This window comes from Strix aluco, chromosome 2 (assembly GCF_031877795.1).
Source record: "Strix aluco isolate bStrAlu1 chromosome 2, bStrAlu1.hap1, whole genome shotgun sequence".
Lineage (NCBI taxonomy): Eukaryota > Metazoa > Chordata > Aves > Strigiformes > Strigidae > Strix > Strix aluco.
The window spans coordinates 45,464,997-45,490,479 of record NC_133932.1 but is presented as its reverse complement, the minus strand read 5'-3'; the positions used below and the strand labels follow the sequence as shown (position 1 = coordinate 45,490,479).

The 25,483-nt window shown below is 35.7% G+C and overlaps 1 protein-coding gene across 8 annotated transcripts in view; it reads right to left on the bottom strand.

Annotated features, from left to right (window-relative positions):
- DMD (dystrophin) overlaps window positions 1-25,483 on the bottom strand; it is a 1,148,563-nt gene that overhangs the window by 787,475 nt on the left and 335,605 nt on the right. For all 8 annotated transcript variants that reach the window (XM_074814589.1, XM_074814586.1, XM_074814591.1 and 5 more), the window contains 4 exons: window positions 21,410-21,529; window positions 10,777-10,878; window positions 10,570-10,677; window positions 2,613-2,792 (listed from right to left, as the gene is read on the bottom strand). In XM_074814589.1, the coding sequence (XP_074670690.1) occupies window positions 2,613-2,792; window positions 10,570-10,677; window positions 10,777-10,878; window positions 21,410-21,529 (510 nt within the window). The remainder of the gene's footprint in view (window positions 1-2,612; window positions 2,793-10,569; window positions 10,678-10,776; window positions 10,879-21,409; window positions 21,530-25,483) is intronic.

Here is a 25,483-nt window from a genome sequence, read left to right as displayed (position 1 = left end):
TTAAAAGGCTTTCAAAATACAATGCTTGCCTGCAGTTTCACATCAGCAAGCTCATCTTAGAAATGTGTTAAAACTCATCTCTTTTCAGAGCGGACAAATTTAAATCTTCCTTTTCATCCTCTACAGGCAAACGTATGTACAATGTGTGTATAGCACTTCAGTAGTTTTATGTCATTTTATTTCTCTTTTATATGGCAGCCTACCTTTAATGCCATCATTTATTACTGCCTTTGGAAGTGCCCTCCATCCTGATAAACTCATAATTTTCCTTAACACTCACTTTTGGAGCTGTCATCTGTTCTTTGATGAAATGTATGTATGTGAGTGGGGAAGTTCAGATGAGGAATGGTGTTTTCTTTAGTTTGGGAAGGTTTTCAGTACAATTTAGTGAAGCACAATGAACTCACCAAAGGTGGGTTTAGAGTTTCTAAAAGCTATGCATCTAGTTTAAGCAAGTTGTCCTTGTCCTTGATTCCACTGTGTGGTCAATGAAGGAAAGTTGACATTCTCATGATGAAGACAAACTGCTTTTTAGAGGTATCTCTCAGAAACAAAAATGTAATTATCAAGGTACTATGAGAATTATTAATGAATTGAATAAAGTTATTTTTTAAGTCAATATCTAAGTTTGATAATGTCCTGGATTTGAGTGAGTGGCGGGGGTTTTTGGTAGCAGGGAAGGGGGCTACAGTGATGGCAGTTTCTGATATATTTTAGTGAAAAATGTTGTATTTGTCACCCTCTTTCAAATCCCTTCCTCCTCAGTTCATTATTAGAGAGATAACTAGATCTTTTAGAGGTACTTTTTTTCTTGCAGTCTAAATGTGTAAATGAGCTCTGTAATGAATAAATGTATAAACCCCACGAACATCATCTGCCCTGCCTGGATAGAAACATGTGGCAAAAAGTACACCATCAGCATTTCATAGGGTACATATGTAAACTCCATAATAGTTAACACTGAATGTGCAATGTCTCCAGAACGTCAAGCAATACACCCATAACAGCATATCAACTTCGTGCTGAGCAAAGTAGCTTCTCCTTGGAGGAAAAGCTTATCAATTGAAGTGTGCTGCTATAAGACAGATACATTGTTTTGGGAATCCAAAGCATCTCCCATCTGTGCTGTTCCATGATGTATGGATGTACAGCCTCAGGATTTCTCACTTCACAAGGAGGCTATATTTTCTGTAATCTAAGTTCCATTTTCAAAACTAGTATCTGCTTTTATGACCTATCAACAATCTAAATAACTCTTGAAAACTTTGGAGTGACTTATTAACTTAGAATCATGTTACTCTAGCCATCCCAAATTCAAAATGCATCTGGAATTTCCTCTGCATTGAAACAATAGGTTCCCTACAACAAATATACAAGAGTTAAATCAAATTTTCAACTGTTAAAAATGCTGTGTAGCACAAACTGGTTTTGCCTTCGGTTACTAAGTGAGATTGTACCCTTTCCCCATTTTCTTCTCTTCTGTTCTACCAAACTGATTTTTCTAACTTCAGCTACACAAGAAACTGTATCACAGAGCAAACTAAAAGATGAAGGTATGAGTTGGAAGCAAGGTTACTGAGAGGTATTCAGATCACTACAGGAAGTATAGCAGCTTTCATTTATTTACCCAGACATAAGTTGGTAGAAGTGTTAGTATACAGCAACAAAAAAAGTGCAGCATTGTCAAGGAAATTGAATCAAACTGACCAGAACTATAAGAGGCCCTCTAGGGACAGGACAGAGGTGCGTGCAGTAACATTCTGCTTTGTGTTATCATTAAAAAGTCTTATGTCCATTTTCATTTCACCAGTCATACAACAATAGCACAAAAATAACTCAGTATTAATGAGATAATGGAAAGGAAAAGAGTGAGATCATTTGGGTTTAAATCCAATAAGAAAGAGATACTGACAGATGGCTATGAAAAATGAATGGATATGTTTTCTGGTTTAAAAAATGTGAAACTTTAAAACCTCAATTTCTTCTTTAATATATTACAGTTAACAGAAAAGAGCTGGGCAAAATAATAGCTGATTATATCATTTTTTCATTGGAATTTTGGCCATAGGTATGGAATGATTTCTTTATTTTTCCAAGAAACTTCTCTTTTTATGGCCTCTCTTTTTAAACTGTAAATCAGAATAACATAAGCAGAAGTAAAATAGTATTCTATTATAAATTCACTGTTGCAAAGAAATTAAAATAATTTCTCTTTAACTAGCAAACAGTTCTTACACTAATTTCAGACAAAGTGCTATTCCACAGAGACAGCAATGAAAACAGTTCATTTGAAGTGACAATCATAGGTTAAAATTAAATTAACTGAAAAGAGTATTTTCATTATGGATTGTATTATCCCTGAAAACATACTTAACAACCCAATAAATTAATCAACATTATAAAGAGAGATCTAAAACTAAAGAGATAAATAAAATTCTTGAAAGTTATATTATAGCTGTATTACATTGTCCTAAAAATAAAATATGTCTTAAGCAATCATGCAGGGAAAAAAATTAAAAACAGTATGACAAACAGCACCAACAATACTTCAAACATTTGTCTGGCAAAGGATTTGACTGTCACCCACTGACAAAACGTTGGTTTTAACAAACCTCTTTAGAATTGCTCTCCACCCTCTGCACAAGGCTATCCCAGCGCTGGGCAAAACTTTCAAGACGACTTTCTAGCTTTTGAGCCACTGCTTTATTTTTCACAGCTACAAGGAGGTCTTGGCTGAGCGACTTCAGCTTACCCATCATTTGCCTTTTCATTTCTAGATCTCCTTTCAGAATCTGTTAAACAAAGTAACAGGAGGAAGAACAGTAATTCATATACAAAAAACCCCAAACCCACAAACCCAACAAACTTAGAAGAAAAATCCTGAAGAGAGCATGATAAAGAACTGAAAATGGGTAAGAGTATTTCATACAAACTCCTATACTTCCATGTTGTTCTTACTGTAAAAACTGCTGGCAGAGCTTACAGTGGAATGGACGCATTGCACTTCACAAAGCAATATAACGTGACAGGTGGAGCAACTCCAGAAATCATAGCATGCCTCAGGTGGCAACATAAATCAAAAAGGTAACAGCTGCATGACATTAATAACCTTAAAACTGCACTAATGTTAACAACTATATCAACATTTCAAACAATGCTTCTTTAAAGTTTTGTTTCACTTTGTCATATATTGCATATTAAAAGTCACTGTGAAAAAAATATTTTCTAGAAAAATAATATTTGACCCCAAACCAAGATGAAAAATAAAAAAGAAAGCTCAAAGAAAATAAGTTTGGTTTTGGCAGTATTGTAGAATCACGTATTTCTCATCTCCCTCAGATCTCGTCAGGCTCTGGTTACATGGTAGCAGCCTTCCATGGAATGGAAAAGCCTTGGGAACTCCAGGCTCTGCTGAGTGTGCCAAGGAAAGGGCCCTGCAGCTGGGAGCCTGGAAACTCCCACATACATCCTCTGTGCTCTGCAAGCTGTTGTAGAGCTTGAACACATGGATGCTAATGAAAAAGGAGAAATTGTCAGTCTTCAGACCTCTACTCCAGTAAACTGCCAAGGGAGCTTGAAATTCCTGAGATCTATACATGCAAACCTCTCTATGAAGCAGGCTCTTCACAAATCCAGGAGTCATCCATAGCTCCAGTTCTCACCTGGGTTTGTTTTTTTAATGCCTCTACTGGTTTAATCCATTGATTGTCATAGCTTAAGCATTCATTCTCAAAAAACGGACAAATTTTTAACTCTCTATGCAGCTGATGATTGAAATCTAACCCCCAGAGCATGAAAGGGATATTTAAACAAATATTTAGACAACAGAATTTAATTTCCTGTCACCATATCATGCAAAACTGTAATCTAAAATGCAGCTCAGTAAAAGAAAGATTTGTAGCATTTGTAATCGGTACTCTTTCCAGTCAGATGTGGTTTGAAACATCATAATTACTAATGTTAGATACAGTTAATATCAACATTTAAATTGACATGTCCCTGAGAAATAGCAGTTAACACACTTTAAGAATCTGTTTGCATTATAGCAGATCAAACAGAGGGAGCAGACTAGATGTAAAACAATTTACCATCTTAAAAATTCAAGGATTGTTATATTTGACATTTTTTCCCTACAGTGTCAGAAGAAGATCCTGTGAAAGCCACCACATACACTGACTGAAACAATAAAAAATGGTACCCTGTGAAACATGATTAGTGAATTCTGAACAGCAGTGCTTTATTTCCAGCCTCCACAGCTGACAACAACTGTATAATACACAAATGACTTCGGCATCAAACCCAGATACATGGAGCACAATCAGTAAGTGAAACACTAGAAAGAGAAAGATGCTAAAACTTTCTACGTCAAAGGTACCACTCACTACTACCTAAAATGCTTGTGTGATAGCTATGCTTAACTCATAAAAGCCTACTGGGGGATTCTGTTTTCACATTTTCTTAATGAAAACCAGTCAGTGTGCTACAGTAACCAATAATATGCTCCAGTTTAGGGGTTTTTTGGTACAAGAGTAGACCTAAAATCCTAATGAGCTAGCAACAAAACATGTAATTTACCAATCTGCAAGAGAATAAATGGTAGTTTGCTTCATGAAATTCATTCTCAAATAACTCAGTCATAACTTCTGTCAAATGCATACTGTAAACTCTAAACTAATATTTGAACATTATAAAGTGGTTTCCTTATTTGTTGGTAATGTGCTTCTACTAGTTGTTTTTTTGTTTTCAAGTTTTTTTTTATGATTGCTGGTTTTCTTTTCTTTTAACATCACCAAAAACTTTGATCATTGCAATATTCTAATCAGCAACATCTGCTGTAAAGTAATTGTTCGGCTACTAAAAGATTTATTCCAGTAAAAAAATAGTGTAATATCTAATTTATCTCTTCTAATAAGTAAAGAAATTTGCATTAAATGAAACAAGAGAAGATTTAACTCTATAGTAATGGAATATTTATTATAAATCTATAAACCTCAGTCTTGTATACCTTTGCAGTAGAACTCAACATGTTTTACAAAAAAGAACACCATCACTTTCATTTTACAGGCTGCAAAACTTAGGCACAGGACATGAAAACAACCTATCAAATCTGTGCCATAAATGACAGTAAAGCTTCACCTCAGTCTGTCCACTTATGTTCTACATTCTCAGTGCATCACATCCTCCATCTTAGTCCATGCTCTATGTCACCCTTTGCCTTGTGTAAGAATTCAGAGAAAATTATAGTGACTGAATAAATGGTAGGTGGAAAATTTAAAAAACCCCAGTTGTTTTAAGGAAATATTTTTAGAACTAGAGGAACTACCCATCAACATCAGGAAAAAAAGAAGAATAGTCAGTATTAATATATGCACAAAGTCATAAAGCCTAAACACTTTTTCTGCCCTTTAGACTAAGCAGATCCTAGAAGAGAGTTAATGACAAAGATGATAAATTTTCACATACAAATACTGAATAAATCCTCTGAAACAAGACATTTGAGATATTAAACCACAAAAATTTCCTGCAAAAACCAGTTTTATCTGAACAAAAATTATTACAAATAGATATTATCATACAGTATATAGATTAAGAACAAATCAAACTGACTTGGTATCAGTTAGAACTGGGTGAATTGCTACACTCACCAAAAATATATTTTACCCATTCATTTCAATAACAATGAAAACGTGACTGCTAAAGCTGAGGGGAGAAGAGGGACAGCCTCTGTACCAGGTTTACATGGCAAGATTCTGGCAGCAGGGGGGCTGCAAGGGTGGCTTCTGTGAGAAGACACCAGACTCTGCTCCCATGTGGGATAGAATCAGCTTCAGACAGTTCCAAAGCAGGCCCACCACTGCCCAAAGCTGAGCCCATCAGTGACTCCAGTGGCACCTCTGTGATAATATTGTTAAGAAATGGTAAAAAGTGCTGCACAGCAGCTGTGAAAGAGAGGAGTGAGAAAAATGTGAGAGAAACAGCCCTGCAGACACCAAGATCAGTGAAGGAGGGGGAGGAGGTGCTCCAGGCACTGGAGCAGAGATTCCCCTGCAGCCTGTGGTGAAGACCATGGCAGGGCAGGCTGTGCCCCTGCAGCCCATGGAGGTCCATGGTGGAGCAGATCTCCACCTGCAGCCCGTGGAGGACACCATGCCTGATCAGGTGGTTGCTTGAAGGAGGCTGTGACCTTGTGGAGACCCCATGCTGGAGCAGGCTCCTGGCAGGACCTCTGGCCCCATGGAGAGAAGCCCACGCAGGAGCAAGTTTTCTGGCAGGACTTATGGCCCTATGGGGGCCCAGACTGAAGCAGTGTGTTCCTGAAGGACTGCACCCTGCGGAAGGGACAAACACTGGAGCAGTTTGTGAAGAACTGCAGCCCGTGGGAAGGATGCATGTTATATTAGTTCATGAAAGACTGTCTCCTGTGGGTGGGACCCCAGACTGGAGAAGGGAAACCACATGAAGAGGAAGTTGCAGCAGAGACAACATGTGATGAACTGACCGCAACCCCCATTCCCTTCGTCACTCAGGTGAAAGAGGTAGGATGGGAGTGAAGTTGAGCCTGGGAAGAAGGAAGGGGTGGGGGAAAGGTGTTTTAAGATTCTTCTTATTTCTCATTATACTACTCTGATTTGGATGGCAATAAATAAAATTAATCTTCCTCGAGTCTGTTTTGCCTGTGACAGCAACTGGTGAGTGATCTCCCTGTCCTCATCTTGCCCAATAAGCTTTTAATCTTATTTTCTGCCCCTGCCTTGCTGAGGAAGGGGAGTGAAAGAGTGGCACCTCATGGCCAGCCAAGGCTAACCCACCACAGCATCATAATCTTTGGGACATCCCGAATCTTCTGTTGGATTTCAAAACATTTTGTCTTCCACTCCCCAGAGTATTCTGACACCAAACTAAATATCAAAGTTTAATTTATATTGTTTTATTTAAAATGTTTTAACTTGCCTCCTTCTCCCAGTTTGGGAGAATGACATCTGAGAAAGAACCTACAGAGAACTAATATTTGTTAATAACGGTGAGCCTGCAGTCAAATCATTAGAAAGGAACAAATTTTTGGGAAACACATGCTTGTTTATACTAAGTCAAATAATCAGAATTTGGGTTGCAAAAATGTTCTAGCAATCCTATAACAGGAATCCATGTATGGAGATTTTGGTTCAGGAACAATCTCAATCTTTCTGCTTACTCAAAATCTTTATTACTGTCTGAAAATATATTTATACCGACTACCAGTTTAACAAATGTTGGTAAATGAAAGTTTACTTTTAAGCAGTAATAGTGCTTACTAGCAAAAATCCTTCCTTAACTGAAATTAACAGTTTATTTCATCCAACATGAGAACCATGAGATAAAATTACTGTGGAGAAAACACTGATGTATTTCTGCATCAGCAAGCAGTAGTTAAATCCTGATTTCTTCAGAAGTATCCTGATCTGCAAATATCCATGAAAACTACCAGCTGCTCTTTCTTATTTTACCTTCTATCTGTTACTATGTGATGTAATGATTAATGTGCTATAAGAATCAATATTTTTTTTCATACTGTGAACAGCATCTCAACAGACCTATTTCACCTCAGTCACTTTAGAAGGCTTAGGACCCTGTAGGAGGATTGTCATAATGCTAAATGGTTTAATAAAATACCTTCAGAAATTTCCTTCTGGTTTAAGAGACTGAAATCTGGCTAAAGAACATGACCTTAATCTTGTCAAGTTGGGCATATAAGAGAGACAGGAAAAACAGGCTGGAAGCTTGTATGCCATATCATGATATCAAACCTAAAATTCTTAAGATCTAACAGGACAAACTAATACTGTAATTTCCTGCTGGAAATGATTAGACAACCAAGGGATGTAGCTACCATGTTGTTAAGAATATAAACATTTTTATATTGGTAAAAGAAGGTATATTTATTGCCTCACAGACTCACTTTTACAATTGTGGAACAAGCTGGCCTAATTACAAAAGCAATTTTTCATGACAGTTTTAACTTTACTATATCCAAACACATCTCTATGTCCAAAATAACTTATGTCAAAAGACAAGCATGATTTGCATGTTACTGTCAGGATACCATGATCCCATTTTTCCCTATTTCTTAAAGCCAGTCCAAGAGTGGAAAAATATATTCCCTGACAAGAATTTTCATGTGGGTAATGCATTAATACAAATTCCCTGTGATTCAGGGAAGAGTAAAATAGTAAATCTTCATCCACAAAACTCCTGACAATTTGGCACTGTGTGAAGAGAAAAATACATACTCACTGGAATTTGGAGATGTCTGCTACTAGGTCTAAAACCCAATAGAGGAATTCCAAAAGTAGAAAATATTTTTCTGCTACAAATCAAAGAGACTAAAGAGGCAGTGTTTCTCCAGCATACCATAATTTTTTAAATATCTAAACTACTACATTATGGATCAGCTATTTCTAAAAACACCAAAGTTATTCATGTGCAAAAAAAGATTAAGTTACTATTAATAAAACCCGTCTGTTCTGTCAAGGATGACATGATTCTTGTTGAGGTTCAGGTGGATGGAAGAATCACTTATTTACTCTGGTGTTTAAACATTCAGTTTCATGAAAGACCACGATGCTTTCATTACAGTAATGCTTAACAATTTAATCTGGCAACATAATTAACTTTGTAAGAGTGTGTCTGTATTTCATTAACTGAATTTATGAAAATACTACTAAAAGAAAGCATTTCCTTCTTAACATCATATTTCCAAGCAATTCTGAAAGATACACAAACTGGTCTTACCTTTTACACTTTCAAACCATTAATATCCTGCTACTTCACAGTTTGTGATAAACATTTCAATCCCCAGTTCCTATTTGTTCTAGCAACTTGCTGAAATCCACAAGTACTAATTTATTGAATAAATCTGAATTTTTTGTCATAATTTTTTCTTCATGAAGGTACTCTAAAGCATCCTGAGTTGCCTCTAATTCATTATGCATTAATAAAAGCTTGGCTCGAAGTCAACTTCAAGATTTCTTACACGTTACACTACTAGAATTTCCAAGAAGCTGATACACTCAGACAACTGACTACATAAAAAGTTCCTTTCCTTTACAAAGAAGTTGACTTAATCCTAAATAATCAAAATCCAAGTCTGAACTTCTAAATATATGTTTCTATTATCCCCTAAAGAGTTACAGAGGTAAAAAATAAGGGGGGAGGAAAAAAAAAAAGAAGTGTGGTAGTGTAATAATTACAATGTCTTAAGATTATGCTAACAATCATACTGTGGAGTCTTGAATTTTGGAAAAAAAAAGCCAACAAATATTAACTTATTAGTCATTCTATGAATCAGACTTTTATCCCTAATTCTGCACCAGCTACAAGGTAGTTATGAATTAAACAATCAAGCTGTAACAATTTTAATTTTTTTAAAAAAAACTTTATATGTTTGTTTATACGAGGATAAAATATAGTAAATTTTAAAAACAGCACAGTTACTTAAACTTCAGAAACATCATGGTATTTTTATTGACCAAAGGCCCAAATGTTTCTACTTTTAATACAGAAGTATGTGAAGGGCATCAGTTCTAAAATAATTTTTAAAAATCTAAGGTTGAGCCTACTGTATAACCAAATAATTAATAATAAATTGAGAATCACTCATGATTGAAAATCCTAGTATGTAAACCATACAAACAAGTCTTGAAATAATACCTAGGAAACTCCCCACCTCCCACCTATTTGACAAAACAAATAATAATAGTTCTGTTTAAATAGAAAATTACCAATGAAGTTCCTATTTACAGCAATAATAATTTACCTATTTTAACAAAAGCATGGACATGAATGTTTCCTTTCCTCTAAATGCATAAACAGTCATTATTACGTACAAAAATAGCACATACCATACCATTTTCTTTACAAAGGCCCTAACTGTATAAAACCATTTGCAAGTCTAGGCTGTGACAAGTTTTCCACCTCTACAGGAAGAGAATCTGTCTAGGCCAGTCAGACCTACATTCCCTCCATAAAGGCGACGCATAGTAGAGTATTTCCTGAAGAGTAAGGTAAAGACATGTTGAAAAGGGAGCATTTTATGCATGTAACTATATTCACAAAGTATTTGAGGTATAGTTGCAAAGTAATACTAAAGTCAGCATTTTGCAACTTTTGAGTCTTTAGTTTTTTCAAGTTCAAGTAATGTATAACAGGTTTTGCTGTATGATAAGTACTTACTCATATGCACGTCTTTGTACATATACGTATATATTCAGTCTCACACACAATATTATCAATAGTATCAAGAAAGAAACTTTCAGTATAAAAGTATAGATATTTTTAAGACACCCAAATGCTATTTCAGTTCATAAACTTTTGACTGAAGAGACAACCAAGGAAAACATCTGTACGTATTGGTTCCTTTGTCAGCAAGGCCATGGACCAACCTATTCCATCTACGCAAGACAATACCCATTCCCAAAGTATGAAACAGCTGTTCTGTTAAACCATATTGTCTGAGAGTGGGATGAAGCCACATGGACTCAGACTCCCGAATAAGGAAGCTGAACATAAAATAGGAGAAAGAAAAATACATACAGCTAATTTGCGTAGATTGGTCAGCATTTCATTTTGATCTTTAAAGCCAGTTGTATGAATTTTGCTCACAACATCCTCTTTCTCAGTAAGCCATGCATCAAAAAGGCACTGAAAGAAAATTGAAGAGAGTGAAAAGGTTTCTGTCAGGCTTTTCCTAGTGCAATTTTCTGAAGAACATTCTAATTTATAACTGCTAAAACTAGTCACCTGCTCTTCTGCAAAGTGCTGCCATTTACGAAGAATATCTTGCAGAAGGACCCATCGGTCTTCTGTCCATCTGCAGATGGCTGCCCACCGGTTTCCAAAGTGCTAGAAAGAAACACACACACAATTTCATCTGTTTACTTTTTTATTTTTCAAACAAGACAATCTGATTGTCCTATGGCATGACAAATTTTTGTGGAAACACTTTCCTAATTCACTTTTTACAGTCTTAAGCCCTTAGAATATGTTTCATGTCACCCTGAAATGGATCTTATCACCATCTGAAACGAAACCAAAATGGAGAGAATAGGAAAAGCAATAGAGCCAAAACCAGAGAATTTTAATACTAATCTACAGACACAGTTTTCTACTAAATCTCTGGTACTACGCTCTCAAAAAAACACCGTTTCAAAACTTTACAATGCCCAAAACATAACTAATTGAAACATAATTATGGCAGCCCAAAGATGTGATCAAAGCAAAGAACCGGTTTCTTAAGTTGCACTGCCAGTGCAGTTTATGTAAGTTCTTACCTCTTTTAAAATCATGCAGTGGAAAAAACCCCACCACCTTATAAACTAACACACCTGCACAAATCCCACAGAGGTTTCCCAGATATTTGAAGCATATGCTACTATATACATTTTAAAATTGCATAAAACACTACCTTGTTTTCTCTCCCTTATTCTAGTTGAAAACAAGCATTTCCTACTGTGTTTATTGAAAAATGCCTAAGATAGAGGATAAGACTTAATACTGCTGAGAAGGTGCGACATGCTGTAAAACCTTTATTGCAACAATTTACAACTATTTAATTACCCCTGAGCATCATATGCAAATTATTCAGCTGCTCCCAAATAAAAAAAACCCTTACAAAATCTGCAGGATATTCTATACTACTGCATTGTTATTTTTTCATCTACCTCAAAAGCACATGTCTTGACAGCAGGAAAAATAGTTTCTTCCTTTTTTCATATTTATTTATTTACTTGATGGTTCTTATGGGTCCCTTATTACTTCAGATATTCTACGATTCTGTATTTTTTATATTTACATATTTTTCATAGAGATTAAAATTTAATGTTAGCAAAAATGTAGCATTTAAATGTTGGATTTCTAAAACCAAGGGATTAAAATTCGAACTGTATTTTCTATCAGGTATTAAAGAATTTTATTTTGCACTGCCTAGGAAATTAAAGATAAAATTTCAGGAAGCCATTTGAATTCGTGGGTTTACTAATTTAGTGTCAAAGTAAGAAGTCAGCAGACCCCATGTTTTTCATTTAGTGAATGCTACCATAACAAATCTTGCAGACTAAACAGGCAGCTGTCATGCCACTGAGTTATGTCATATTAGATACTGGCTCAATTCAGAAAAATAAAAACTATCTCTAATCAACTACCATAATAATGCTAATTTAAAAACATGTCAATTTCACACAGCTCAAATCTGTTACACAGTAATAGAGAGAAGTATTCCTTTTCAGCCACTTACTGCATAAATACAAAGTAGGTTTTGAGGAAGTTGTCCTGTTTGCCTTTTTTTAGGCTTAATGTTAGGATCATAGTTTTGGTATATATTTATATATATTTGGTATATATGTTATATATATTATATATATATAATTATATAATGAGTATTCGCTTTATTTCCTCATTAGATCTAGACAAAAACCAAGCAATTTTGCGAATCTAAGAATGTGATTTCTTTTCACATTAAAATCACATTTGGTGTTAGTGTTTCCTTGCCATAAAACACAATGTGATCAAAGATCACCAATTCAAGAAAACACCAAAAAGTTCAGGTTTTCAATGCGAATATTTCTGAAAGCTAATTTCAGTATTAACAGAAACAAACACTTACTGGTGAAACATTTATACTCTCAACTTATCAGGAAATAAAGTACAACATATTTTACCCATTCATTTTACCCACTCATCATTAAATAAAATCACCAAATTGTATGACACAGAACAGTGCAGAAAATTATTCACAGCCAGCTAATCCAAATCTTCATTTTTTTAAATTACTTTTTTCCTTTTATAAAAAAATCCACAATTTCATAAATAGTATTTATTAGACTCACAGGCCAAATACTATGTTTACCATAATGTGTACTCCCTAACAACTTTTCTGCAAAAATTATATTTTGACTAATTTCATTGATTTGGAAAACTAAAAATCTTAATATACAAAATTATGAATTATAATTAGTTTCATTTGTCCTGAATCTGATTACATTTCCAGTTAAGCTCATAACAGTTTCAACATGTCCATCCTCCTTTTTCTCCAAGCCCAGAAGACAACCTAACAGATCTGCAATATCTAGCACTTGTTCAGTTTTTTACATTCAATTGAACAATTTTTTTTTTTTACCTTGAGTGCTTGCTAATTACTAGTTTGAAAATCATAACCATATCCTTCCTCACAGCTCATATGCTTCTAATCTAAACCTTGGTCTGAGCCCTTCCTAATAATTCCCACAATTCAGGATAATTATTATTAGTTAACTACTCAAAAACACTGTACGTGATTCAATGAAGTCGTAAGAAGTGGTTTCTTGTTATTTTTTAATAAGGTCTAAGCCTAAGTACTTCTTCTTCCCTATATGCCCTTTCTTTGCACTATCATAGGAGAAAAATCTCTTAATTTCTAAAATTATAGATGGTGAGGTGAATCACATTTGGTTGTTCTGGTGTCTGATTTACACTGAAGTTTATGGATACTAATTACGTACAGGATTTTAAATATACACTCACAGTTTCTACTGAAGGATTCATAATCATCCCAAAGTTAAGCAGCAAAGGTTTTGGCACCTCTCATTTAGATTAGTGTTCTTAGAAAAATCTTTTCATGACCAGATGTCTCTCCATTGGTAATGCAGGTGTTGATCAGAATAAATTATACTGCACAAATCTAACCAATAGTTTGCACCTGCCTGAAAGTTTGAATTCTCATACAAGTCAAATACAAGGTCTTTGACAAGAAAAACATTTTGTTCAAACAGGACCACAGGAATGAATGTGTTGTCCCTCAAACAGGGTTTGCAAAAGTCCATCTCACACACAGAGCCAAGAGACCAGTTTTATTCCATAGCTGTGCAAAGACAGGTGCTAGGTGGTAATTCCATAAAGTTAGCACCTCACACAGAAGAACTTCAAAGTATTTATACGCTCCAAGCTACACGATGACATATTTACTATAATGATTATTGGTTAGTTGCTTACTTATCACTTCTATCCCTTATTTGTTAATAACATGCTCACTTTAATTTAAAGTTACAGTGGGTTTTTAATTTCTGCACAAGCTCAAAGGGTGAGGGTCTCTATTCAGACAGGGGTCTTCGAAGCAGTGGGTGTAATTTTTACTATTATAATGACGATAGTTCTTCCAAAGGACACTCTAATCTCTAATCAAACTGATTTATGTTAAACAATTTTAATGAGCTGCCACATTCCAGGATGTTTCTCTTCTTCAAGGACGGTAGCTCCTGATTAGAATTTCCTTACTAATTATTGTTGACAGCTTGAAGAACAGACTGACCTAGCTGATACGTCCAATCTGTATTTGATGAGAAACATTTGTATGGACAATAATACATACTATGTGTCCTTGGGTGTGATAAAAAACATTTCTGAGGCCTGCAATGTGCGATGAGAAACAGTTGTCTGGCCTACAAATGGACTTTCATAGATTCTACATTTCTCTGAAGAAAATTTAATTCTTAAAGTGTGCAACACCATGAGTTATGCAAGTTCTTACATCTCCACCTTGCAAAGGGACTTATATAACGGATACTTACTTACATATACACACATGGATGCAGATGAAAACATGGAGTTGATGGAAACATACACTAATCTACACAAACAAATAACAAACTACTTATTACTAATTTAACAATAATGTCTTAATTATTATTAAATAATCAATAATCAATGAACAACATGGGTTGGATAATATATTTGAGATAAACTGAAAAATCATATTTAAATGGATTAGATCTTTTACTTCTCTTTTTAATCACTTCCAAAATATTAAAGATATAAATATTTCTTTTTTGAAACTCTTTTCAAGGACAAGTACCTAACCATTCTTTATTAGAACACGAAGCAAACTAAAATTAATTTGAGGTATACCAACCCATACAGTACAGCACTAAATTAGATACTTGAAGTAGGAATATCTAGAAAATTCGGCCTGGTTTGAGCTATAGCCTCAGTCCTAGGGTGATTAAATCTACACTTACATGGCTCCTTTTCTACCACTAACTGCAATTCAGCACAGTTCCATATGAGTACATAACTACCCATAAATCAAGTGATCACACGTAATGAATATCCTGGTCATTGGTATACAACCATGATTTTCCTTGATGTCTATGATGGCAATAGCAACAGTCACTCACATAGATGTAGTGTCATGTATGTTCTCAGTTACTTAATTGCTCCATATGTATCAGCATATTGTATTTGCTTAAATTTAAGACATGATCATAGGTGAAGCCTCAAACTCATTTCCCTATCTTAATGTCTATGCTACTTTTCATATCAAATTTCTATTATAATGCATTCTTTTTATATTTTATAAAGCAGTAAATCTTATATTGATAAAAACTATTTTATAGAAATCCTCATACCTGAGTAATTTTTAAATATCTCAATTCAAGCACTTGACATTTCTTAACAATCCTAACAACGAACTACAATTTACTCTCAACATCTGCAGTAACATCTTTGTCAACTTGCCTTTATCACCAATACACCTGGAAAAATATTTGTTTTGCTCATCTAGAAAACAACAAAAACTCAAGAGTACAGGATCAAATGCCTCTGCATTTACTCTAAGAAATGCATTGATTTGCATACTAAAAAAGTTTTGCTGAGTCAATACAAAATACCATTTTCAGCATATGATTTCAAAGAGCCACAAAACCTACCTTTTTTCTTTTTTTTTTTTTCTCAATAGGTTGAAAAGATGTTTTACTTTAATAAGTAAAATGACTAAGTAACTGCACTGATAAAAGGGTTGATACTGTGACCTTCCTTAAACCTGTTATTTCTCATGAGAGGTCATGACAACCATGACACCAAGATACACTGTTCAAGTCAGAAATGTAATGTCAGGACTGCCTATTTATAAAGTAGATACTGACTACTAAATCATATGGTGCTCAACATCACCTTCTTATTCATATCAAATAGTGGTTGAGTCTGTAAGTATCCTGTGTGACTCCTGGGAATTCAGACTGCACCAAGGGGTTTATTCCATTTGTTTGGGAAAGAAAATCTCCAGAGAAACCAGCTGAATCCAGACTAAAACAGTAAAATGCCTTCATGCTCCCTTGAAATGCCTCTTTTCACAGCCCTAACTGGAATTTTCAGAGAAATCTGCATGTAAAAGAACCTTTTTTTTTTTTTTTCTATTGAGAGAACTCTGAAAGAGTATTTTTTATGACTACAAAAAGCAGAAGATAAAATATTCCTAGTCTGCAAAAAGTAAGGAAACATGAAAACCGGAGAAAATGAGTAAAAGCAACACAACTCTTGGGAACACTGGAGTGAATGTATGAAAAATGAAATAATATGCCTCAAGTCTGCAACTAATAGAAAAACCTAAAAGATGCTTTTCTAACAAGGTAAGGCTATCCACTCTTTCAAGTAATAATAAATAGCGGAAATATGCTTTTGGCTATATGCAAAATCAATTTTTTAAAAAAGTAGTATTTAGCACATTCATAGAATTTCTCTCATGTAGCAATAAGCAGTGTGTGTATTTCTAAAATGCTTTTGTTTTTGTTTGAAATGCAGTTGTTTGCTCCCAGACTGATGGTATCATTGGTATTAGTGAGACTTGGTGGAAGAAGTCCCATGATTGGAGTGCCGGGATGGAGAGCTACAGACTGTTCAGGAAGGACAGGCAGGGCAGGCAAGGTGGAGGTGTTGCACTATATTTAAGGGAGAGATTTGACTGCACAGCCTTTACAGTTAGTGATGATGTGGTTGAGAGCCTCTGGGTCAGGATTAGCATGATGGAAAACAAAGGAAATATCATAGTGGGTGTCTAGTACCGATTGCCCAGCCAGGATGTAAGCACTGATGAGTTATTCTACAGGCAATTAGGAGAAATTTCTGGATTGGCAGCCCTTGTCTTTCTGGGAGATTTCAACTTCCCAGACATCAGCTGGGAATATTGCTGTGACAAGCAGATCTTGGAAACTCCAGTAGGAGATAACTTCTTGTCACAGCTACTCAGTGAGACAACTAGGAAAGATCCCCTCCTAGGCTTGTTATTTGTGAATAGAGAAGGACTCATGGGGGATGTGATGGTAGGTGGCTGTCTTGGCCACATGATCATGAAATGGTTGAGTTTAAAATTTGCAAGGTAATGAGAAAAAAGGACAGCAGAGTTGCTACCCTGGACTTCAGGAGAGCAAACTATAAGCTATCTGGAGAGCTATTTAGCAGAGTACCCTGGGAATCTGCTTTTGAGTGCTTCAGAGTCCACGAACGCTGGTCAGTCTTTAAGAACCAGCTTTTAGAAGCACAGAAGATGGCAATTCCACCGTGTCATAAATCCAGCTAGCAGGACAGAAGACCAGCTTAACTGAATGGGGAACTCCTCATGGAGCTTAGGAGGAACTGTACAATCTCTGGAAGCAAGGTCAGGCTTCACAGAAAGAGTATAGAGCTGCGGTTCATTTATGCAGGAAGAAAACACAACATAGGGTCCTCCACGGGCTGCAGGTGGGCATCTGAACCACTGGTGACCTCCATGGGCTGCAGGGGCACGGGTTGTAGGGGTGTGCCTGCTCTGGCACACGTCCCCATCCTCCTCCTTTCTTCCACTGACATTAGTGTTTACACAGGTATTTAACCTCACCACTCCTCCTCCTCTCTAGGTTCCCCTTCTTAAATATGTTATGACAGAAACACAGCCACTGTCACCAATTGGCTTGGCTTTGATCAGAGCCGGGGCTGACTTGGAGCCCTGGGACCTCGGAGCAGTTTCTCACAGGAGCCACCTCTGTAGCCCCTCCCCTGCTATGAAAACTCTGCCACACACAAACCCAACACAGCCTTACTCAGCAGCTGTCTTCTGGTAAATCTCTGTATTGAGCATAATGGGGGTATAGGAGTTATAAGTCTAAATAGTCAGTTCTCAGCAGCAGCATAAACAGATAGAGTCTCACAACATGTCATAAACTGTTATGTCAAGTACCCAATGTTATGTAAAAGTAGTTTTAATATTCACATTCACCTAGGCTAGCTGTAATCTTTCAGACTACCTTAGGGCAACAGCTGTTCATAAGAGAAGCACTGTAACTGTGTTTACTTTTATTTTTCCGAGCTTCTATAATGTTCATTTGAAGCCAGTATAGATTCTTGTCGTCCTGTTGAGACTTAAAATCTTTAAATTACCTTTTTATGGCCTTTAAAATTGCTTTATGCAGATGCATACATAAATATATGCATTAAGCACTGTATACATATATATTTGTATATATGAAAATATTTCAAGAATCACCATCTCAAATTTTCAAAAAGGCAGGCATAACTGAACTGCACCTGCTTGGAAAATGCAGTCATGACTATTACATAGCAATAACCATTCACTTTCTTCCAAAGCTGATCCTGATGAGTATCTCACTCAGGCAGTCTTATTAAGCCCTTTTGTCTGACAGTACAAGCTCTTGTTTTGTTCTACTTTTAAAAGTCACGCTGGCAGATACATAACTAAGCTTTGAACTTTGCTCCATTGTGCTTTTTCTGAAATGCTCTAATGGTTGTGCCTGCCAACACATTGTATCTCCCATGCTTATACTCAGTTTGCAAGTGACATGAAAAAAAACTTTTAAAAATCAAACAATCTTTCTGTATGCTCAAAAAAGGAGATGTAACATTTTGCTAGGATAGTAACTGAACTATGGTAACTCAGTTCTCCTGAGCATAAAAGTATGAAAGTTTGCACACCTCCCTAATATCCTAAACCGCATAGCTTTATATATGTATTTTGTTTTTATTAACATCTCTAATACTGCTACATATTCTGTGACTTCCAGAGCAGTGGGATTACTGAACTTTTCTTTCAGGTTCTTTTCTAAAATGGTGTGATTCAAGGAGGGAACTGAACAGCAGCTGGACTGTTCCACATCACCCTGCACTCTGCTCACAGCATGCCACATGTGGTGGTATTCAAATTAAATTGATGTTCTTTTTCTTCCTGTAGGGAGTCTGTCTTTTACCCATGACCATATTTGGTGAGTCATCACTCCCTGTCCTTGTCTTGATTCCCGAGCCTTTTGTTGTATTTTTCTCCTCCCCATCCCACCAGCAGGGCAGGAGACAGCGAGCGGCTGCGTGGTGCTCAATTGCCCTCTAGGCTTAAACCATGTCAATGGGTCAGCCACAGAAGTTGCAGGGGATAGAAATGGTACCTTTGCAACCAATGCAATAACAGGAGACAACAGCTGTATCACCTGATGTGCTCTTAATTGTTCAGATATCTTTCTGAAGATGCGAAAATGGATTAAATATCCAATAATCCACCAACCTTTCTTTTGTTTTTCACACTACTAAAAAAATCTCAGTTGTGCATCTTCTAATTAATGATGTGCAGTAACTATCAAATATAATTAATAATTTTCCCTTTTCTTGTCATCATTTACCACAGGCCTCTTTGCAAGAACCTACTGTTTGCCAACTTGGGAAATATCCTGACTGAACCTTTTGCATTAATTTCTGTATTTCATTTAATTTTTCTTCCTCTTCCATTCAAGATATTTTCCTAGTTTAGTTTAGCTTCTGTAACCATGTGCTTGCAAGGGATCTGCTTTATTCCACTGAACAGAATACAAGGTGCTGGCAAAAAATTTTGGAAAGTTAAGACTGTCTTGATCAGATACACCACAGTTCTGACACTTAAGACGAATTTAAAATGTAGTAATAATTGACAGATCAGTAAAGGCTGCATTGATGAATCTAAAAGGTAGTAATATTTGACAGATCAGTAAAGACTGCATTGTTACCTCGCATGGATTGTGCTTCCTGGGTGACTAAGAAGTTGCAGTAAAGAAAACAGACTTATTTTTGAAGTGGCAGTGCTCAGCATCTTAGCTAAACATGTACTACCTACACTAAATTCCAGACTAATTACTGATTTACTGGTATTGCTACCCAAATTAGCTTGAATCAAGATAGCACACAGATATCTCTCTGTGACACAGCTATACCTTCCAGCAAAATGTATTGATAGCTTCTCTAGAGAAACATTGGGCTTTAATGATTCAAAAATCAGAAACCTTTTTATTTTCCTGGGTAATGAAGCAAAATGAAAGAAAAGAACTTTCTCCTTTCTGAAAGAAAAAAATAAAAGGTATCTTGGCTTTAGTACTGCCATACTTCAGCAGTGACCTTGGAGATCTGACGACCCACACAGCAGTATCCTTCAATGTATCTCAACACTAATTATCCATTTAAGTTCATTCAGAAGTTACAGTAAGAGCACTGCAATATAAATTATATAGTAAAAACAACTTCTTAAAGATGTGTGTGAAATACTAAGTTTTCTTATAATAAAAGCTAGTATTTGTTCAAATTTTTAGAACATCTTGGCTGCTAGCTTTTTCACAAATGTATCTCCAATGTGTCATTCTTTTAAGAATACTCAACTGTATTTAGAAAATAGAATATATGGAAGTTTTTGTCTGTTGATTGTTTAGGCTTTGGATCAAAATGCAACTCAGGACAGGTTTGGATTGCAAGGCTGTTGCTGTTAACTTCTCCCAATTCTAGTACTCTAGAAAGCCTTGTCATGAGAATCCTAAATGATAAACCATTGTGAAAAACACATATACTGAAGTGGATATACACTGAAACAGAGAAATGAAACTAAGCACAGACTGAGGTGATTCCCTTCATTTCCAATGAGAAACTAACAGGAAAGAAATGATAACATTCCCCAAAAAAGTGTTTTAGAAAAAACAGCATGTTCTTAATATTTCTTGATAACCACTATTTGTCTACAAAAATATGATCCTGTACACATTCACTATTCGGTTTTGTTAATTTTTAAAAAGTCCTATTTCAATTTTGCAGGGCCAGCATTAAAAGACACACATACTGGTCATTACTTAAAATGAATGTGCCTTTAAGCACTTGCCAGTGGATAATGACACTATGTTACTGTAACACCAAAATATACTACATATAGAAGAAGTTTCCTGTCAGAAGAAAAATCCGCCATTCTCAATAACACACACTCTGCTGAGCTGTGTAGATTCTTACATGCAAAATCCTTCTTCTTAATTACAATAAAGAATCATGTTACTTCTGTCAGGAGTAATGAAATACAGTTAAGAATAAGACAAACAGCTGTCCTTGGACAGATAAACCAAGTTGATACTGAAGGAATCACAAAACAAAATGAAAGTTGCTCTCAGATATTTGTTTTTTCTCCAAAATACATGCATTTATCCATCTATACAAAAGTCACGTTCTACAAAACTATTTAAGATCATCCTCAGAAATATCTCCTGAGATAGCACCAAGTGCTACTACTAGCTGATCTTCAACCTCATTAATGCTTAATGCCACTGAGACCTTTTTCTCTGAGATGTAGAAGTTTAGATGTTACCTGAAGCTGCTCTTCCAGTGCAGCAGTAGCTCTGTCTCCACTGTTTTCATCCACCACCACTACCATATGGGTTAGAGAATTCACCTTGACTTGTTCCTGTTCCAAATCTTCTTGAAATGCCTATAATTAAAGCATATGTGTTAGAAAATGTGTTCCAAATCAAGAATATGCTGTGTGTTTGGAGTCCCACTGACTAACCTGCATAAGTAACCAACTATGAGAACCTACCGCTGTCAGTACTAAACTAATTTAAACTTATTTTGTTACTTTACAATATATATGCTAACATAGGCATATTGGGCAGATTTCCATTCCTTTCACAAAAATAGCTTCCAGTTACTCACAAGTTCTAACTCCTGATACAATACTGCAGACTGAAAATTTGCCTTGAGAAGCATTTGCTGAGTTGATGTAGTTGACTTACAGACATCAATGTAGCACGTATACATAGCAATAGCCTGCAAATTTTAAATAGCCACTGGATTAGAGTTTGAACTTCATATGAACATATTAAAATATCTTTATTTTGTCAAAGATATAAAAATATTAAAAATTACATAGTTTTTCATTAAACAACTGCATACTATCTTCAGCTTGGCACTCCTACAACATTAACAACATAGGATGAAACTGCTCAGGAGATAACTCAAGATTAGGAAACACATACAGCATCCTTGTTTCACTTATTGCAGAAACCAGGAGACAAAGTGTCACAGGCACTTCAGGATTTCTGAATGGCTGAGGAAAAAACTTCCTTGACCTTTTAGCTTTGGTACCCAATTCCAGCTGCAAGCTGCAATAAAACTGAGGACAACCTTTGGCTGAGAAATAGTGAACTGCTAAAACTGAAGAAACTTCTCTCACATCTGCACAAATTGCTATTTGAATAATTCCTAACCCTGCTAAATTTCTACAGTTCTTCACATCTCTCTGACCTTTCACTAATTTCCCAGGCTTCACTTAATAGATCTAATCATCTGTTCCCTCCCTCCTCACTTCACAGAGAAGTGCAGTGGGAAGTCTAGACATATTCACTCTTCAGATGCTGGTTTACAACATATTCACTGTACACTTAACCTACATCACAGAAAAAAATCTGAGGTACTCTAACACCTTAGTAACACTCCTTTGGTGGGTTTTAGTGTCTCCTCTTACCTTCCCTCCCCAACACCACCTTGCCACAGAAGATGAAATCCCTACTGTGCTAGAGTTTGTTAACAAATCCAAAACCAGCCCAGCTCCTGTCAGGCACTGAACAGCCTTCCTTTGCTGAGATGCAGCGAGAGGACAGGTGACAAAGATGAAAAGAGAAGGAGCTAAATAAGTGTTGGTTCTGAAACTTTAAGCCACAGAGAAGGCAACATTCAATTTCTTCTCATAATTTTTGTTACCTATCTCCAGCTTTATATTAGTGCATTAACAACCAAATGTACATTTTTAACTCCCAATAGTTAACCACTGTTTTATATTGCTATGTCTGTGTTGTGTTTCTTAAAAAAAACTTGAAAGAACCTCTCATGCCACTTCCCTGAAAAAAACCACAATATCGAGAACCACATCTCACCTGACACTTTTTAGGTATCTATAGCTAGTCTCAAGTCAATGGAAGAATGTGGGAAACCAAAGTCCTAGATTGTGTCCTCAATACTTTAACAAAGTGTGTTCTAGTGATTAGTACATACATAGTATGATAATCACAGTCTGAAAAATAACATAGCTAACCACATACGCCTTGTCACAATGGAAACCTTGACTGTATTACAAACTATGTTGAATTTTACCATATCAATTTTTCTGCTGCTTTTTCGAGTAGAGTAATTCACTTAAGTATGAAGAACAAGCCCCTGCTGAAGATTAGGACACGCATTTTAAACCTCTTTGGTAAAACATCTTACTTTTATTTGAAAATTAAAAAATATAATGTGGCTACAGGCAAAAATTCCTTACCCTAACATATCTCAGAATTTTAATTTCTCTGTGGGCATAGTCTGTGAGCCAATACATTTATAAGAGTCCTCCTTTTTCTGACTTTCATGACTGTGATTACCATTAGCTTCAGAGAGCTAGATTATAAATCAGCTCTCAAGGACTGTGAAGTACACCAAATTGTTAGAGCGATCCCTGGAATTCAGACTTCTCAACGCTTTATGATCCAACACTTGATCAAGGAAGAGGAGGCAGAGCACTCATGGATCAGATGCTATAACACAGCTTGCTTCCCCCAGGTTCAGTCCCCTCTTTCAGCCATATGATAATAAATACATTGCTCTGTAAGCCTACAGCCAGGGAGAAGGTTACTTTTATTTACCGGGTATCTGGGAGATGGCATCCTAGAACAAAACCAGAGTTAGCAATACTCTTCAAGTGCAGGAGAGGAGGGGGCATTTTGGAAGCGGGAGTCTCACACACAGTATGAAAGACTTGGGAAGTCAGAAAACTGATGAAACCAGAAAGTTGAGTCATTTTCTAATTCCCAGACAGGTTCAATTTGTCCTGAGCTAAAGGGCTGTTCTTTATAATCCAAGTGTCTATTTTTACCATGAAATTCACTGGCAATAATTGTTTGTATACAGAAGCTTGTTGAAACAGGAATTTACTGAGGACAGTCTCAAGACTAAAGCACACACTGTTCAAATAATTTAAATTGAAGTTTCTAACAAGTTCTGAACTTGCAAAGATAGCAAATTTTCAGGGACTTAAATGTAAGATGGGTATAGATGTTGATGCATGAATATAGCAACAACAGAAACTCATAAAACTTCACAGTTCCTTTAATTCCTATCTATCAGATAACAATTTATGTGACTCTGACCTAATCTACTTCAAAGTGAATAAAAATACCTACCTAGGGCATCCAAGTATCCAAAGACAAATCCACCTCTGACATTTTAACAGTTAGGAAGTGTCTCAGTTTACCTTTGCACTGAAAAATCCTAACACTCAAAATTTTCCATAGTTTCTGACATTGTCATAAAAATAAAAAGGCTTAGCCTTCCACAAAAGCTAAATAACTAAGCAGCTTAGCCTTTTTTAGAAAGTCAATAAAACTATAAAATCTACTAACTATAAATTGCATTGTAATGATGTGGAATAATAAAAATCAGTTCAATTAAAAGCATATATTTGCTTAATTTAAAAATTTTAATATAGTATTCTGCTTAGACAGCTCAATAACCCTCAGGTTTTTCTTGAAAATCAGATTTCTCCCTTTATAAAATTATAAAGAAGGGATACCTGCAACAGCAGACAAAATAAATAAAATACTGCTGCGAAGACCCATAGTTCTTCACTGAAATGTTTGACTGTTACTCCAAAATATATTGACTATGCCAGATTTCTTACGAGAACCGTGTACCTTGTTAATGACATAACATCTTCTAGAGTTCACCTCTATTTCAGTTTGCTCAGAAAACTTTCTGTACTATCAAGGTATTAACCTCATATACTACTGAATTTAGTAGCATGCTGGAAAGAATGCTATGTGCTTTCTCTGGTGTCAGTGATGGGTGCCATTCCCAATACACATTACTAACGATTTTTTTTTTTTTTTTTTTGTTATAGGACACAGCAGAGAAATTGAAGTGTTAGTCACAAGAACTTAAGACCAATATTTTGAGACATCATTGAGAAATAGTAGAATAAAAGAAATCAGATGTATGAAAGTTGTAAGTCAAAAGGGGATAAATAACATGAAATAAATAATGAAAAGTAGTCACTAATAAACAGATGAAGAGAGAAAGTCAAAATGATAAAAGTAGAGAGGAGAGGGAGACTGGATGACAACAAACCAAACCTATCATCTTTCCTGAATTCTGTTTAATTTGAAGATATCATTACCTTTTATATCCTCTAACTTCTTGTTCCTTCCATCAATTTATACAACATTGTTTCTGAGATGTTCATTCATGTGAGACTAAGAAAAATTATGGGGGGCTGTTGATATTTGTTTTTTTGTTTGCTTATTTAATAATAAATCAGTAACTATGCTATTAAAATTCCATTGTTTTAACACTTGGTATAGAAGGTAGCTTTGCTGCATACAATATATAATAAAATTATCTGAAACTTTCACAC